This window comes from Umbelopsis ramanniana, assembly GCF_025399195.1.
Source record: "Umbelopsis ramanniana AG unplaced genomic scaffold K450scaffold_10, whole genome shotgun sequence".
Lineage (NCBI taxonomy): Eukaryota > Fungi > Mucoromycota > Umbelopsidomycetes > Umbelopsidales > Umbelopsidaceae > Umbelopsis > Umbelopsis ramanniana.
The window spans coordinates 143,277-160,217 of NW_026252096.1; the positions used below are offsets into that span (position 1 = coordinate 143,277).

A 16,941-nucleotide genomic window follows, 5' to 3' on the forward strand; every position below is an offset into this window, starting at 1 on the left:
GGAGCGGAACACAATCAAAAGGCTCTGGTTTCGGGGAAGGTGACATAAATAATTGAAGATAAAATTAAGTCATAAAAATTGATATCTCGCCCCATTTTATGTATGACACAGGTGAGCGCACATGGAGCTAGAAACGTAATTTAATTCAGAGAGATAATTACAATCGTTATGTAAACATTTGCGGTAAACGTAGTAAGTAACTAAAGAAAACTTATGTCTATCAGTGTTGTTTTGAGTGAAAAGATAACCTACTGCGGACAAATTCTCTGGAAAATGCAGATACATCATTTATCACATCAACTACTACTTCATCTTATAGTTCATTAAAGAAATTGAGTATATGACATAGCAAGTCGATTATTCGAGGTTGCTGCGAATTCATTACCTATGCCCATTTTTCTGCAAGTCCGGTGACAGGATGTGATTGGCTAATCTAGAGGCCCATAACATCATTTTTAAAACGAGGTTTTTTGTTGCAAGTGCCAAAAGTTTTTTGTATCCATATATGTCTGATCTCCAAGACCTGAACGCTCCCTACGGTAATCAATCAACCTATGCTTTGGATTATATCTACCCGGACACAGTCGAAAGCTCATTACTGTTGAAATTTCCATAATTTAGACCCTTTTGCCGATGTTGGCGAAGATGATAATGGAGCTCAGCCTACTGGGTACATTCGTAAGTATCAAGTGTGTCTATTACTTTTTGGCGACAACTTCATTTCAAACGAACGACCTTCGGGCTCACGATCTTGATCTACGTTTGGTATCTTACTTGATCATGGATCCTGAAAGTTTTGATTATGACATGATCTGTCCTGATCTTTCTTGACCGTTAATCCCCTCAATTTGCAGACATTCGTATCCAACAACGCAATGGTCGCAAAACCGTAACTACCCTCCAGGGTCTTCCCAAGGAATACGATGCTAAGAAAATCTTGAAGAAGTTCAAGAAAGACTTTGCCTGCAACGGCACAGTCGTCGAAGTTGAGGAGATGGGTCAAGTTCTTCAATTGTCTGGTGACCAGAGAATAAAAATTGCTGAATTCCTTGTGTCTGAGGACATTGCCAAGAAGTCTGATATCAAGATTCACGGGTAAGTCCTTCACAATGATCTGACAGGGATGCCCCAAAGGCCATATTACTGACCAGTTACCGCAGTTTCTAAACATCATCTAGATATCCAAATATGACTCGGGTGCAATTCCCAAGAACCCAATTTGTACTTTGCTTTTTATTTTTTTTTTCCTTTGATCTGTCCTTGTACATTGTTCCCATCTTCTTTGACTAGCTTAAAGACAAGAGAAAGCTGATAAATGAATGTTTTTGGAGTGAAGCGAATGTCACCAGATTGCTCAGAGCGCAAAATGGCCTACTACTGTTGCGAGTCTCCAGGACCATACATTTGCGATTTGACATTGAATTAATTGATAATGTAAAGCCTATTGGTATCAAATTCAATCTAGACTTTGCTGCATAGCACCCCAAAACGCCAGTAATAGTAGTCTTTTATCACCCTTTATATGATCCTTACATCTCGTTGATGTATGATGTGGCGAAGCAGCTAGTAATTCAACAGGATGAGATGGTGTTTTAGCATGCCGCAGCACTACAAACAAAGTCTTGTACGGATATGGTAGGAAATGAATGTCATTTTTTGACGCTGCTTAAGTCACTTGCAAAAAACAGCTCTTCCACCGATCCGACATATAGTGCTGTGAATTGCTGGCCCAGCTTACAAACGAAATGATGATATGCAACATTGGCTACAATCAGCAAATGGCACAAAACATCGTGCTTCCATAAATTCCGTCAAACTTATGGTTTTTATCTACTTGCTATTGAAGGAGCAGAATCTGCCATTTGGTTAGGTATTTTAGTAGCATATTATAGATTAAGAGGTAGTATTACTATTAAATCATAATGTATTTAGCGATTATCTATAATTTGCAGAGAGAAGATATTGCGTAACGCACAAACTAGCAAACTTGAGACGCTAAATATGTTATCAATTTTGGCTATTCAACAATGAAACATTTCTTACATATCTTGTGGATCAATGGAATCAGGATCACATATTCCAAGATTGAACCGAATTGCCTATGAATGAAATTGTCATAATCCTGATGAGATTGCAGCTTCACACATCAAGCTAAAAGAAAGTATTCGAAATTTTATAGTTGTTGGCTCTTTTCATGAGTGTACTGTCCGTGTATGAGTGATATTGATTTTCCTCAGATCTGTCCCAGTTGTTTGGTTTTCATTATTGATTAATAAAGGTATTTACGTCTCCGGGCTTAAGGGTATTCTTTCACCATATGTTTTATATGCCTGCAAGGTAGCATGCTCCATGAGTAAGATAGATAGGCGAAGTTCGTTTTTCTCATCAACATCACTGTAAACATCAAAACAACGACAAATTTCGGTCAAGTATGACAACTACTGTGTAGTTCGCTTCCTTGTTTAAAGGCGCCTTACATTTCCACAAGAACCGTACCGTGGGATGTAGAACGCTCATTGAAATCAAACGCTATAGATTTTCCGTATGGGTGTACTAACGATGGCCGGCGCTTAAAACCTTAGCCGCCCCGCACATCTGGAGGACTGTTATTTATACTCACTTAGTCAGTAACAATTTTGGCCACTACCTTTCTTTTCCCGTTAACAATGATTTTCCAGTCACCAAGAAGCCCTATTGATATACCAAACCTAGACTTGTATACCTTTCTTTTCACCGAAAATGAGTTTAATAGGCATACATCCCCGAGTAAAAAGGTGCTGGTCGATGCTGCAACTGGTGAATCAATAACTTATGGCCAGCTGCGAGATCAGTCAAGTAGGTTGGGCCATGGATGGACTGCTCGAGCGGGACTTCAGCAGGGAGATGTTGTTGCAGTTTTTGCGCCAAATCAACATGATCATCCAATCTTATACTATTCGCTGCTTGCTGCAAAATGCGTCATCTCGCCCGGAAACCCAGCATACACAGAACGTGAGTAAAAAGCAACCTGCATGATGTGGGAAGACACTAAGTGACTATCACTGAGACTGATTGATCATTTACTTGATGTAGAGGAAATGTTGCACCAGATATCGGACTCAGGAGCCAAGGCAGTTGTAACAGTGCCAGCTCTTCTTCCCCTGGTGATTGCAGCCGCCACTAAGTGCAATATTCCTATTGGCAATATTTACTTGTTTGGAGAGAGTGAGGTGCAGGGTTGCAAACCATTTAGATCTCTCATGGGAGAGGAGCATGTCCAGTTTCCTATCTCTGGAATCAACCCAAGCGAGGATTTGTCCTTCATCTGTTATTCCAGCGGAACGACTGGAAGAGCAAAGGGAGTCATGTTGACTCACCGCAATTTTGTCAGCAATGGTATGTCATCTACAAAGAAAGAATTCTGCATACGATTGTCGTCTACTAATTTAATCGGGCATATAGTATTGCAAGTAACTCATTTGGACAAGGATTTCCACCGTCTGGATGACGTTTACATGGGTTTCCTTCCATTTTATCACATCTATGGCATCAACTCTTTGGTTCTCAGCGTCTGTGGCTATCGTGCACAATTGCTCGTTGTGATACCAAAATACACTCTGGAAAACTTTTTAAAGGCTGTGGAGAAGTATAAGATTACATATGCCAATATTGTGCCACCTGTTGGTAAGCTATATTCACCGGACTCAGTGAGGTCTAGCAGTCGTGTATTTTAGAAGCTAATATTGCGTTTTTGTGATGCAGCCGTTCATCTTGGAAAAGATCCGTTAGTCAAGAAATACGATACCAGCTCTCTGAGAATGCTTGGATGTGGCGCTGCACCACTTGGCAAAGAGCACATTGAAGCAATTGACAGGCAAATGGGAGTTGGAGTGAAACAAGGGTACGTTGAAGTGTAGCTATGTAGGCGTACCATAGAATTGATAACGAACATCTTCATTCGCAGATACGGCATGACAGAATGCTCTTCGACAACAACTTCTCAGCCTGTTGATGAGTTGGATAGAATAGGTAATATATTCGCATATGCGAGATTACACGTTAGTGTACACTATCTGGTGAAATCCCTCACACACAACCAATCCAATTACTTAAATACCGTTTTATTAACAGGTTCGGTTGGAGTCCTTATTGCCAATAATGAAATGAAAATCGTTGATGAACAAGGAAATGGTAATTACAAGCTCAACTTAATTATGTGTTCTAAAAAAAAACTGCTTACCATGGCTAACAAATTCTCTATAACAGCATTGGGCATTGAGGGAGAAGGAGAAATCCTGATTCGGGGACCAAACATTATGAAAGGTTACCTCAACAACCCCAAAGCAAACGCTGAGACTTTCACTGCTGACGGTTGGCTAAGGACAGGCGATATTGGAAAAATGGCAAAGGATGGCCACTGCTATGTCGTCGATCGACTCAAGGAGTTGATAAAAGTCAAAGGATTCCAAGTCGCACCAGCTGGTCAGTATCCTCAGAGATTTTACGCAAAGTGTACTTATGAATCCAACACTTACCGCCTGAACTTATTTTTAGAGCTGGAAGCATTGCTTATGGGCCGTAACGACATTGCGGATGTTTGTGTCATTGGTGTCTATAATGACGCTCAAGCTACTGAGTTCCCTCGCGCGTATATTGTTTTGCAAGGAAACACAAGCCCTTCTAAGGAACTTGCCACTACTATCGAGAAATATGTCGCAGAGAACGTTGCTCCTCACAAGCGTCTCCGAGGAGGCATCCGTTTTGTGAACAGTATACCCAAATCACCCAGTGGTAAGATCTTGCGACGAGTTATCAAAACCACTTGGATTAAAGAAGAGGAGGAGCAAGAGAGAGTGAAGAATGGTCTTAGGGCTAGATTATAGTTCAATCGGATATTCATGCATAATAAATGAGAGTAACCGTACTTAATAATGTTCGGTTTATCGAAAGAAATAACATCACTAATACCAATGTCATTAATTCAGCTTGGTAATGAGCTGGGGCGGCAATACCAGCCTCATCGGGGTTTTTGATCCACATTTGCGGCCAACTGTCACAAATGAAACCAGGCTGCATTCTTTGCTCCCGATCAATTTGACAAACGGACTCCATTCAAGAATGTCAAATTCTTCCACACCGGTGCTCGAGAAACCACCAAATGGTGAAGCAAGCGTTTCAGACATACAACCGGCATTCGCTCAGAATGGCGAGACCAAAAGTAGCACTTCTTACAAACCGACACCAAACGTAATATCGCCTACACCACAGCACACACCAGTAGAGCAAGACAAGTCTGAGTCCGTCCCGGCGCCAAAACAGAGTATAGCTCAAAAATTGCGATCTAAGTTGCCAACTTACGAGCAGTTTAAGAAGACCCTCAAAGCTGACATTGCTTTGACGGTTGTGTTGATCATGGTTTTGGATCGTACTACCAATATCGGAATTGGTCAAGGCACTCTTTTAACATGCGTCGCCATGATTTTTTTTTGCCCGGTCAAGCCAATCGGACTACAAGTGGAGGTTTGTAGTGCATGCGCTGACATCAATTTTTTTCATAATTTGACTAAGCGTATTTATCCAGGTGGTTGCTCTAAGTCTGATAGGAACAATGGTTACTGCCGCATGGTCATTTCTAGGTAAGCATTATACCACTTTATTGCCACAATCTCATATATATATATATATATATATATTGACTCGTCTTTGGTAGGTATGTACCTTGCCAACTTGTCGAGAGACCATACCACGGCAAACCCATTGCAAGCCAGCAGCGGAGTCATACTGGAAATATTCCTTTTCATTGGAACATTTTTCCTGAATTGGGTTCGAACTAACTATCCTAAAGGTAAATACTGCAGCATGTCTGTTACTCTGTCATTGAAGATCATTGGGTGAATCAGTTAAATCTTTTTATTTTACTCTTGTGAATAATAGCAAATTTTGCCGGTATCCTTGGATGCATTGTTTTAATTTTTGCCATGACGACGGCCGCAATAGTGCCCACCTTTACACCAACTGTCATTGTAAGCTGTCTGACCAAAGGGCTCGATAATGTTTTCCCACTAGTTTAGTCTAATTTTTACCTCCTCTAGTGGGCATTTGTCATTCCAATTTGCATAGGTGGCGGATTCGCGTTGGTCGTTGATATTGTGATATGGCCAGAAGACACCGCAAACAACTGTCTCACCATGTTTGCAACCACGCTTGAATCTTTTAATCAACTACTCACGAAACAAGTTGAAGTCTTTCTACAAGATCCATATTTGGAACTCCCAGGACAGGCTACACCGCTGTCGGTCATTCATGGCCAATTACAAGGAAATATAATGATGCTTATTGAAAGCAAGCGAGCTGTACAGCGCGAAGTTCTTTATTCCAAACTCACAGCAAAAGATTTTAGCTACCTCACCAAGCTCGTCAAATCAATGAGGGTACCTTTGCATGGAATCGGTCTCAGTCGAGTGATAGAACAAGAAATGTATGATGCTCAAAGTGGAGGTGTACTCCAAAAATGGCAAACGGTTAACTTGACCTCAAATCCGGTCTTGGAGGATAATTCCAGCATACGTTCGGATTCACAATCCGAAACAACTACCGATACCGCTCAGTTGATACAGGAGTACCAAGAAATTCTGAATGTTATCAGACCCATATGTAGCAACCTTGCGGTAGAATGTAAAAATGCAGTATCAGAATGTATGACACGTCTCAATTGTCTGCATAACGGGAGAGATAAAAAGCAGCCAGAACCAACACCTCAACTCCCGAACCTAGTAGATCAACCCAAGGCTGAAGGCTTGCCTACTGTAAACTCAACCGAGATCGCATTTGCGGCTAGGCTGCGAAGGGCCATCGAAAATTTTGAGAAGGATCGTATATCAGGCATGGATCGCCTCTTTAGTTGTAAGCTCACCGAAAGAGATCCACATAGAGCTATGCTGCTATTGCTACTTTTCCAATACAACCTGCGCGAATATGCTGATAAGGTCTTGGAAATGGCAGACTTCGTAACCAATTTAGAAAAGGAGCGACAAAAGCGACACATTGGCTGGCCTAATATCACCTTGAAGAAATGGCTCAAAGAAGACACTCGTGATGAGGACATTACTGCAAACGGCAATCAAATGAACGATGGAGATGGAACTGCCCAGTTAGCTAGGACAGCAAGTCGTGTGAACTATCAACAAGCTGCGATGGATACGTCCGCTGGACCTTTTATTTATGAAGAGGACGCCAAAGGCCGTGTACTACGACGTGATCCTGATGTACTAGCACCAGCAACAAGGTGGGAAAGGTTTTGGTACAGGATTTACGAGTTCAAGGTCTGGCTATTCGAACCTGATACCCTCACCGTACTGAAGACTTCGGTTGGCTGCATTCTTTTAGCTCTTCCGGCATACTTTACCTCATCCGCGGTTTGGTATAACGAATGGAGGGGTCAGTGGGCTGTCATTACTCTTGTATTCTGGATGTTCCCAAGCTCGGGATTATTGATTTTTGGGTACGTTTGAGATGGATCATATTTACTTTCGAGCCTTGACAACGTGACATCAGCTTAAAACTACCCTATGGTCAACATTGATATGTGCTTTATTGCCAATTCGCTGACTAACTCTTTCATTTCTACTCCTCTAATATAGCTTCTTCCTTCGTCTACTTGGTACCATCATAGGCTGTGTCCTTGGCATCGTGGTTTGGGAAATTTGCCAAGGGGTTACTTATGCTCTTGCCGTTGTCATGTTCATTGTCAACTATATTCTATATCACATTTTCTTTTACAAACCTTTCTGGAGAGTCTGCACTTTAATGACACAGATTACTTTGATCTTGGTGAGTATATGCCATGACTGGCTAATCCCAGTCTGACTATTAATATTTCGAGCTGACTTCTTTTTCTTCCACAGGTTATAGCGTATAGATATAATTATGTCTTGCAGGAAAACTCGGAGCCAGTTTGGGAAGTCGCCGGGAAGGTAAGCTCTATATACTAAGGTACTTCCTATTCAAGTAGCATATTTATTCAACAACCACTATTTCCAGAGATGTTTGCTTGTCGTTATCGGCGTTGTTGCCGCTTCCATTATGTACTGCATTCCTTTCCCAGTCACTGGTCGAGTGGAACTTCGTTTCCGATTGGCCCAAACAGTGCGCGATATCGGAACTCTATATTCTGCCCTCATATACTCCTTTGAAAACGTTGATGCAAACAGCCACTTGGGTGAGCAACAACGCAAGAAATTCACAAAATTAGCTCTTAATATCCAACGTCAAATCGCCTTGGAGAGGACATTACTTGCCCACGCAAAATATGAGCCCCCGCTTCGAGGCAAGTATCCACAGGAAAAATATGCAAAGTTATTGGATACCGTGGATAATATGGCGGATATGGTATATGCAATGGTGAGTGACCGCGAAGGCAATAGTGGTATGAAAAGAATTATGCCGCTAAACACATTTAATATGCACCAGGGCGCATCACTCGAAAAATTGCCTCCGTTTTTGCGCGATGATTTATCTCGAAAAGCGAAAGAAGCCCGCAAGACTTATGCAAGTATCGGTTTAATAACTCAGGTCTTGTCAACCTGTCCTTTCCGACCAAATCATTAACCTTCTTTGTCATATTCCAGATTGCTACCGTTATGACTGGCTTTAAGTTGGTGTCAGCAGCCTTGGCTGCAAAAACGTCATTACCTCCGTACTTGCATTATCCTAAAGATGCTCTTCGCGAATTTGGCGAAAAGATTCGTCAGGTACCTAACACGGATTCTTCTTACTTCAAGGATCCCGGATATTCGTAAGTAGCTTCCGCAAGTATCTTCGTAAGCTACATAGTATTGACCTTTTCTTTCTAGTGTATTTGCCGCATACTTTTTAAACAGTGGCTCGTTCGTCATGGAGCTTCAAAAGCTACTCGAGATCATACAGGACTTGGTTGGTATCGACACCCCTAGCGAGTGGATGCGCTTGGCCTAGACTAAGCAAGGAAGAGGTTCGACAGATTCAAGGACAGTAGTTTTCAAGACATATAACGACAAACAAGAAGGCGTATCTTGATGGCGTGAGTCTTCATGATGTATTATATACTATTTACCTAGTTCTGTTATTTTTCCATAATTATTTTTTTATTTATATCTTCTGTATGTATGTTCCATCATATTTGTTCATTCCCAATTTTTCATACCAGCATAGGCCAATATATTCTCTTCGATAGTTCAACCGTCAGGCTGAAAAAAGTTTTATGAAGTACGTAATTAAATAAATAATGAGAATATTCAATCCAGCTACAATAGCAATACAGAGAGTTTCGCCTCTGAGCATTTTTACAGTATGTCGATGCCAACATGAATCACTTCATGGTTGATCGAACCTACTTAGCAAAAAAAAAAGCGCATTATTCACGTATGTTGCATTGAAACTTTTGACAATTCATCAAAAAATTGCTCACACCCAGGCTCGAACTGGGGACCTTCTGCGTGTGAGGCAGATGTGATAAACCAACTACACTATATGAGCTGCTTGGATTCGAACTCCTGACCTATAGTAATCTTCCGAAGACAACTACCACTGAGACAAATGTTCGTTTTTGAAACCGAATTTACTGTGATTTAGATGGCCCAGCATCAATGTAGAGTGTTGATGATATGATGAAGTTGTTGAAAATGTCCATCTAACGAGCCTTCCTTAGACCAACATACGTATATTAACATAATATTGTCTACTTCATTTCATAAAAAGCTTTAAATATAGTGATGTTTCGATCAATAAAGACGCTTTCTACTAGCAAGATAAGTATCATCCATGTACATAGTGATATGATGCACATCATGATAATGAATAAATAGTTCGAGGAAAAGAAATAATTTAAAGAAATTTAATTTAATATTATCCCTTTATTACATTATCATTTGCTCACAAACCTTGATTGTCTTTTAATCCAATGGTCATGAGAATGTGATTATCATTATGCAAAAGTAAATCGGCATCGACATATATCGGCATATAACACCACATAAATAGGCTTCCCATAGTATTTAGTATTTTTCTATATTTTGTTTAGTATTCATTTTGACAATAGATAGACAGCCCACAAATAAAAATGAATTTCATGCATAGGAGAGATACTGAAATTTAGATTTTAGCTAAAGTTTGAGCATCTCATTATTCGATCAGTCCAAGAGATCCTTCATAGCACTTGGCTATTTTATCATCTTGAGTAAACAAAGCTCAGCATAGAGGGATGTTGCGCTGAGTGTGCTGGTCTGCTTTTCATCTTGTAATATATCAGCCGGAGATGAAAATTCACGTGACCAAGACATCGGCTCACTCAGCTTGCCGGTGACTGATTAGGTAGAGGCAAGTGAGCAAAATTGAAGATCTTCCTTTACAAATTTCATCATGGTAAGTTGGCAATGAAAACTAGTTGCAGATGGATCATAAATCCTTTCGATTGATGGATGCTAACTGATGGATGGATTACTTTTAATAGGGTCGCGTTAGGTACATTGAGATTTTAATTCGACAAATCAGCCATATCCAAATCATCAGAATTAACCATTTGAACACTTTTTTTTTTCGCTAATAATTCAGAACTAAGACCGTTAAGAAGGCTTCCCGCGTCCTCATCGAGAAGTACTACCCCCGTCTTACTCTCGATTTCCAGACCAACAAGAAGATCTGCGACGAGGTTGCCATCATTGCCTCCAAGCGTCTTCGCAACAAGATTGCTGGTTTCACCACCCACTTGATGAAGCGTATTTCCCGCGGTCCTGTTCGTGGTATTTCCTTCAAGCTCCAAGAAGAGGAGCGTGAACGCAAGGACAACTACGTTCCCGAATTCTCTGCTCTTGACACCTCCGTCATTGAGATTGATCCCGATACCAAGGTAAGATAGAAAAGGAAGTTTTTGGCGGTGACCAGTAGAGTGGCGTAGATGGCGACAAGAACTGGATTGAGTACCTTGTAAGATCCCATTACTGACTACATATATGCTCTTCTTAAACAGGAACTCCTCAAGTCTCTCAACTTCGAGAACCTTGCTGGTGTCCAGGTCTCCGCTCCCGTCACTGCCAACGCTCAGGCTGACTTCCGTCGTCCTCGTCGTGACAACCGCCCTCGTCAGGCTCGTCCTGCCCGCCCTGAGGGTGAAGCTGTTCAAGCTTAAATTTTTTTATTGCAATTTTGCGGATTGACTGTTGCAGTTAGTTCTGTATAGATGTAATAAAAGATTGTGGTGCTTTTAGCAAAAAATATAATGTAGGATGGCAAGTGGAAGAGAGTGGTATATTTGTTGGATGAATTATTACAACAGGGATAATACAATAGTCGCCTGTGTCGTGGGAAAGTTACCTTTAGACGCTATAAACGGCATGTCGACCAGGTAATACTTGTTGTTGATAGTTGTAGAATTACATAGCATCCATTAGCCCACTGCCCGAATAGAGTAATTAGATTACTAGTCGTAAGGCACATGTAATCATGCACGCATTGCGACGTCCATAAAAATTCATCGCGCTTGCGGTAAGTCATCGTCTGGTAGCTCACAATTGTCCAAAAGGGTAATCAATGTCCCATCAGTATGGATACGTATCGTTGATGATAACGATTAACTACTGGTTGACCGTATACGCTTCAGTTGTGGTGAAGGGTCCCGCAACCTTCCTAGCTTAGCATTTGTCAATCTCCTACATTCTCCTTAGACACGTAAAAATCGACGATATCCTCCGGGTGATTGTAAGTGATGACTCTCTAGATGGTGAAAATGGACTTTTTGACATTGTGTTTATTCTAGCAAATACATCCTTAGCAATGATAGCGTTTGGAATCAAAGGGTATTAATTGTTTCAATTGATATTCATGCCTTTTGATCTAAGGTCACCTTTTGCTTCAGAGATTTCCTAAAAGTTACCATCGCAGGGTTAGAAGTGCCCAGTTAAGATTATAGCTGGCAACGTGCTATGTATCATATTTACTTACCCTCATGAGTTCATCGTATGCTTCTGGGCATTCTCCAAAGGTCATTACATTCCAGCCCAAAGTTCCTAGGCAGTATGAGCCGAAGCTGACAAGAGCCCACCACGGTAGCTGTGGAATAGATGGGTTAAATCAGACTGTGTTTCAAACCTCAACGGCTTTGAGATCAGCAATGTTATTGCGGACTGTCGTTGACTTACCACCGGTATAATGTCATCTTGGAACTTTTGCGGAAGCGGAATGATGCGAAGGGCAAAGGCGAGATAGAGGCCAATGATAATTGCGGCCGTGGTGAATGATTCGGTTGCTCTGGTCATTATGTACAGGTAGACGAGGAAAAAAGCTAATAGACAGGAGAAAGCGTGTTGATTGCTGTAAAACTGTAGCCAATCAAATTACAACAAATTATAGTTGTTGGCAGGCACACGTCGAAGTTGCCTCTCACTATTACTTTACTTGACTATGGTGAGCAAAAGATCCCTAATCCCGCCTCCTTTAAGAACGCATGGTTATATTAACAGACGACAATGCAGGCAAATGGTAAAGACAAGGCTGTAGGTGCTGCGGCATTCTCTCTTGCTGTAACGGTTTTTGTCTATTATACCACTTGGGCGTTGATCATGGTGAGCATTCAATACTTAGTACTATAAAGCCTTCTCGAAGATGACCCACTGACGCGCAAAGGGTGATAGCCTTTTGTTGACGAAGATCACACACTGCACAACTACTTCCCACCTGACGAATATCGTATCCGTATTCCTCTTTTGATCCTGGTGGTTGGATTAACGGTCATTTTCTCTTTCTTGGCACTTGTCATGATTAAAAGCAAGAGCAAAAAGACGAAAAAGGCAAACTAGGCATAATATTCTTGGAGAAGAAGGGTTACTTTGAGAGAAAGGATAAACGAGAGAAACTATGTAGAGGATATCTGCATTGGACACCTACAGACAGATGTAGCACATCTCTTTACAAAAATAAAAAAGCATCAATACACTGTCAGCGTTCTGCAAAGAACATATGGATCTACTGCTAAAAACATGACCACTTTGTAAACGTCTTGATGTAGTTTGATGAAAAATTCACATATTAGTAGCATAGTGTCCAGTGGCAAAACCAGGTTTCGAATCGTTTGTCCATGACTGAGATGTGTATTATTCACGCAAGAGATTTCAGTCTTCAAATCAAATCTGTGAAACACGGATATCCACCAGGTCGCTCTTTAAGATTGCTTTGACTAATTTGACTGCCATGCTGATTCTGTCCTCTTTGTTCGTTCTGTTGTATGATCCACCATAAATCAATTAGCAACCATGCAAGACCAGCATTGCCTTCAAACAAACTATTTGGGTGATCAGGAGTATGTAAGACCTTTCTAGAAGTATGCTCTCTCCATTCACAAGCAAATCGGCAAAAAGCTGCTGCCTTTTTCAAGTAATCTGGGGAGTCTGGGCATACCGAGTATAGTTCTAAGAACGCAAACGCGTTCCCAGATATACCTAAAAATGAAAAAATGGTCAAGGCAGGTGAAAAGTTTGGAGCGACCACAAAGTTCGCCATATAGCTCATCAAAGTTAATTCATTAGGCGCCGTAATTCTTACCATGACAAAGGCCTGCTGATTTGTTCAAAATTCCACGCTCCCAAATACATTTTGCCTGCTTCTCAGCAAACGAAAGAATTCGTTTAGATCGGTCGCCGGGGTACAGCCGGTCAATCAGAGTTAGGCAAGGAATGACACCGGGTGCACCGTGACAAAATCTGCAGGAGCAGTAAACATAAATTCAGTTATATGATATTGAGATAGAGAGTCAATATATAGAGATGACTTACTGTACAAGTTCGTCCTTATGGCTGGACAAGCTAGATGGCACATTTCCACTTGTAAGTGTCATTTCACTTAATCGGTCGGCTACGGTCAAAAGATCCTCTTTCCAAGGGTCCACCAGTGATCCGCATTGCAATAGAACCCCTACTATACCGGCTTTAGCTGTAATTAGCTACATTGCATTATACCATGCAAACTAAGAACACAACGACAACGAGGATATTTACCGACACCATGAGCAGCACCTAGATAATGTCGGTCATGCCAGGACCACATCAATGGCCAACCATCTATGGCACCTTTCTGGCCATGTTCAATGACTTTCTTGATAACCGCTAGACGCGTGTCGTCCGTAATGAGATCACCGGCAATATCTGAGCAATGTAGAGAAACCAATTGCAAGGCGTACAGGTATCCGACTCGACCATATAATAACTCGTCACTAACAGCGTCGTTAATTGCGACGGATTGATACTCTAAGAGTTTTTCCAGCTCAAGTCTGGCCTTGTAGTCTTTACGTAGAACGACGTGATGGACGCAAGCTGCAACAGCTATCGCGCCTACCGGAGAATCAATGAAGCCACAGTGCTTGGAATTCAGCTCAACAGCTGATTTTGTTATCGACGTCAGATACATTTCACACAGCTCTGCTACAGGATCTCCAGCAACGGTGACAGAAGGGTCAACATTGTGAATGTGGAATAGCAAATAAAGGATTCCGGCCTGGCCGTGGTAAATGGAGGACGTATGGCCACCTATTGGAAATGCAGGTAGACGAGCCAAAATGTATTCAATTTCTGTAACCAAGTGCCGCTGAAGGTTATTTGGTTGTAGAAAGTCTTCTAGGTCTTCAGTATTCAACGTGTTTTCAATATATCGGTTATGCATGATTTGAACAAAGAGTGGACTAAAATTTCGTTAGACATTAATTTTGGTTTAACGCTGTGGACAAACAATAAAGCAAAGCTCTATTTAATGGAGACGAAGCACTGTCCTCTATAATAGCCCCAGGTCCTAATTGTCTGTTTATTAAAAATTTTGAAACATGAAGTTATAGTAGTTCGACTTCTTGCACAATTGCGCACAATGTAGGCGAATAGATAAAGTTGTCTTTGTAATTAATTACGGCATATGAGAAACTTACTCTCTGCACCATCCTCTATTGTCCTTTAATTAAAGCCCGTCTACTCAATGACTTTATTCTGTGAGACCATAATCAGGCGTAATAAGGCGAGAAGTGCTCTATAATTATGGTAGTCATATCCTATACTCTTATTTTTTTATGTCAATAATAAAGCTAATGAATAGTTGGGGACAGTGAACCCCTTTGAGGTGTATACTTTTCCTACTTAGTTTTGCTGAGAAATCGATCAACATGACCATTAGCCATGAAAAAGATTTCAATAAACAGTTGGACGGACATCTACATATGTGGTCATATAATCAATGCCAACTAATCTTCTGATATTATACTTCAAGCATGTCGGGGGCTGCTGTGCTTGCAAGTGAGCGGTATTGTATGAGGTGTGACTGTCACCAAAATTGAAGTTGTTCAATTTTTTTTTTTTTATGTCGACGACTCCAACATTGCCAACTGCAACCATGTCACTGCCAGAACATTTGGAAACTCTACGCACTAGAGTCGTAATCGAAAAAGACAGTGTTCACAATGTATGTTATACAATATTCATCTCTAAATTATCCTGTAAAGCTTCACAGAGGCAATCTCCACAGGTATACGTTTATGACAGCGCCTAACGTTCACTCCTGCTTATAGGTCTCTTCCAGCGACTATCCTCATCAATATCCTGGCATAGATAGTTCTTGGAATCTCGAAAAGTTCAAGGAGGTTAGCAGCTTATTACTGAGTTCTTTTGTCTTACTGCAATCTAACCCATTGCTTTAGCAATTCCAAGTGAAAATCAATAGACTTTCCGATCTGGAAATGGAATTTGATCTTATAGGCGTTGACGCTTCCATTGCGAATGCTTTCCGCCGAATCCTGCTTGCTGAGGTATGTATATTCTCTAGGCGGCAAACACGCGGAAGTATTTACTTATTGCTTTGATTGCTTCAGGTCGCCACAATGGCTATTGAGAAGGTCTACGTCATGAACAATACATCAATTATACAAGATGAAGTTTTGGCACACAGATTGGGTTTGATACCCATCAAAGCTGATCCTCTGCTTTTTGATTTCAAAGGAGGTAAGATAGAAGACATCGTGGTAGGGTGGAAAAAGTAGCCGCGTTGACCTTTCCACTAACTCTTGTACCTTCACAGAGGAAGACGGACCCACGGATTTAAACACAATCGTCTTCAAGCTTAATGTCAAATGTGAACGCAAGGAAGGAGCACCAAAGGGAGCGACAGACCCTAAAGATTTGTATACGAATTCCCAAGTTCTTTCTAAGGACCTTGTTTGGGAGCCAAAGGGAGAACAAGCTGAACGCTTCGCTGATGACCCAATCCGACCTGTACTGGACGACATTTTGATTGCGAAATTGCGGCCTGGACAAGAAATCGATGTGGAACTCCACTGCCATAAGGGCGTTGGCAAAGAGCACGCGAAGTGGTCTCCCGTTGCCACAGCATCGTACCGACTTCTGCCCGAGATCAAGATTTTAAAGCCTATTACAGGAGCTGATGCCACCAAGTTCCAAAAGTGTTTCCCTCCAGGCGTCATTGATATTGTTGAGGAGAATGGTGAGAAACTTGCCAAGGTAGTCAATGCTCGCAAGGATACCGTTTCTCGTGAAGTTTTGCGTCACAAGGAATTTGAAGATAAAGTTCGTCTGACTCGCGTTAGAGATCATTTCATATGTAAGTTTCGACATCGCCGCCGCTATAGTAGCTTATTTCTGCGAGATTATTAACCATGGTACATATACCCTTATTACAGTCAACATTGAATCTGCTGGTGCCATTCCACCCCAAGATTTGTTTGTGCAAGCTGTTGGTGTCTTGATTGAAAAGATAAAGGCAATCAAGCCCGCCCTTGCCCAAGCAACTGGAGAGTCGGCTTGAACGATAATTTGACGGTGTATATAAAACTTTCCCCCCTTCCCCTTTCCTATCCATCCTTTTTGAGAATCCAGTCGAAATGAGATTTCAAATTCATTATGATAATCATCAAAAGCACAATAGACATGCATAATCAAACCATTT

At 41.3% G+C, this 16,941-nt stretch overlaps 8 protein-coding genes and 1 non-coding gene across 9 annotated transcripts; 6 read left to right on the forward strand and 3 right to left on the reverse strand.

The window, feature by feature from the left end:
• Positions 1 to 475: 475 nt before the first annotated feature.
• Positions 476 to 1,227, forward strand: K450DRAFT_228121 (uncharacterized protein). The gene is made up of 4 exons (XM_051586864.1): positions 476 to 539; positions 622 to 678; positions 855 to 1,095; positions 1,161 to 1,227. The coding sequence occupies exons 1-4, from the start codon at positions 506 to 508 to the stop codon at positions 1,165 to 1,167; spliced, it is 339 nt and encodes a 112-aa protein (XP_051447267.1). The 5' UTR covers positions 476 to 505; the 3' UTR covers positions 1,168 to 1,227.
• Positions 1,228 to 2,649: 1,422 nt separating this feature from the next.
• On the forward strand, positions 2,650 to 4,937 carry K450DRAFT_228129 (uncharacterized protein). The gene is made up of 7 exons (XM_051586865.1): positions 2,650 to 2,991; positions 3,073 to 3,375; positions 3,442 to 3,663; positions 3,742 to 3,880; positions 3,944 to 4,008; positions 4,111 to 4,461; positions 4,534 to 4,937. The coding sequence occupies exons 1-7, from the start codon at positions 2,667 to 2,669 to the stop codon at positions 4,860 to 4,862; spliced, it is 1,734 nt and encodes a 577-aa protein (XP_051447268.1). The 5' UTR covers positions 2,650 to 2,666; the 3' UTR covers positions 4,863 to 4,937.
• Positions 4,938 to 5,049: 112 nt separating this feature from the next.
• Positions 5,050 to 8,626, forward strand: K450DRAFT_228134 (uncharacterized protein). The gene is made up of 8 exons (XM_051586866.1): positions 5,050 to 5,499; positions 5,561 to 5,615; positions 5,690 to 5,824; positions 5,914 to 6,002; positions 6,072 to 7,480; positions 7,620 to 7,809; positions 7,884 to 7,952; positions 8,020 to 8,626. Exons 1-8 carry the CDS (start codon positions 5,098 to 5,100, stop codon positions 8,584 to 8,586), a joined length of 2,916 nt encoding a protein of 971 aa, XP_051447269.1. The 5' UTR covers positions 5,050 to 5,097; the 3' UTR covers positions 8,587 to 8,626.
• Positions 8,627 to 9,417: 791 nt separating this feature from the next.
• Positions 9,418 to 9,492, reverse strand: K450DRAFT_t33. The gene has a single exon. It is a non-coding gene; the product is annotated as a tRNA-Val (tRNA).
• An 839-nt stretch (positions 9,493 to 10,331) lies between these two features.
• K450DRAFT_228142 (uncharacterized protein) lies at positions 10,332 to 11,326 on the forward strand. Its single transcript, XM_051586867.1, has 4 exons — positions 10,332 to 10,377; positions 10,466 to 10,476; positions 10,567 to 10,861; positions 10,982 to 11,326. Exons 1-4 carry the CDS (start codon positions 10,375 to 10,377, stop codon positions 11,138 to 11,140), a joined length of 468 nt encoding a protein of 155 aa, XP_051447270.1. The 5' UTR covers positions 10,332 to 10,374; the 3' UTR covers positions 11,141 to 11,326.
• Positions 11,327 to 11,708: 382 nt separating this feature from the next.
• K450DRAFT_228146 (uncharacterized protein) lies at positions 11,709 to 12,325 on the reverse strand. Its single transcript, XM_051586868.1, has 3 exons — positions 12,150 to 12,325; positions 11,953 to 12,060; positions 11,709 to 11,873 (listed from the first exon to the last, which is right to left on the reverse strand). Exons 1-3 carry the CDS (start codon positions 12,264 to 12,266, stop codon positions 11,820 to 11,822), a joined length of 279 nt encoding a protein of 92 aa, XP_051447271.1. The 5' UTR covers positions 12,267 to 12,325; the 3' UTR covers positions 11,709 to 11,819.
• Positions 12,326 to 12,373: 48 nt separating this feature from the next.
• On the forward strand, positions 12,374 to 13,008 carry K450DRAFT_184676 (uncharacterized protein). The gene is made up of 3 exons (XM_051584410.1): positions 12,374 to 12,414; positions 12,483 to 12,572; positions 12,642 to 13,008. The coding sequence occupies exons 1-3, from the start codon at positions 12,412 to 12,414 to the stop codon at positions 12,804 to 12,806; spliced, it is 258 nt and encodes an 85-aa protein (XP_051447272.1). The 5' UTR covers positions 12,374 to 12,411; the 3' UTR covers positions 12,807 to 13,008.
• On the reverse strand, positions 12,797 to 14,669 carry K450DRAFT_228149 (uncharacterized protein). Its single transcript, XM_051586869.1, has 4 exons — positions 14,001 to 14,669; positions 13,779 to 13,917; positions 13,549 to 13,706; positions 12,797 to 13,445 (listed from the first exon to the last, which is right to left on the reverse strand). Exons 1-4 carry the CDS (start codon positions 14,659 to 14,661, stop codon positions 13,126 to 13,128), a joined length of 1,278 nt encoding a protein of 425 aa, XP_051447273.1. The 5' UTR covers positions 14,662 to 14,669; the 3' UTR covers positions 12,797 to 13,125.
• A 689-nt stretch (positions 14,670 to 15,358) lies between these two features.
• K450DRAFT_228152 (uncharacterized protein) lies at positions 15,359 to 16,938 on the forward strand. Its single transcript, XM_051586870.1, has 6 exons — positions 15,359 to 15,444; positions 15,551 to 15,622; positions 15,680 to 15,787; positions 15,851 to 15,980; positions 16,057 to 16,596; positions 16,676 to 16,938. The coding sequence occupies exons 1-6, from the start codon at positions 15,376 to 15,378 to the stop codon at positions 16,798 to 16,800; spliced, it is 1,044 nt and encodes a 347-aa protein (XP_051447274.1). The 5' UTR covers positions 15,359 to 15,375; the 3' UTR covers positions 16,801 to 16,938.
• Positions 16,939 to 16,941: the final 3 nt, after the last annotated feature.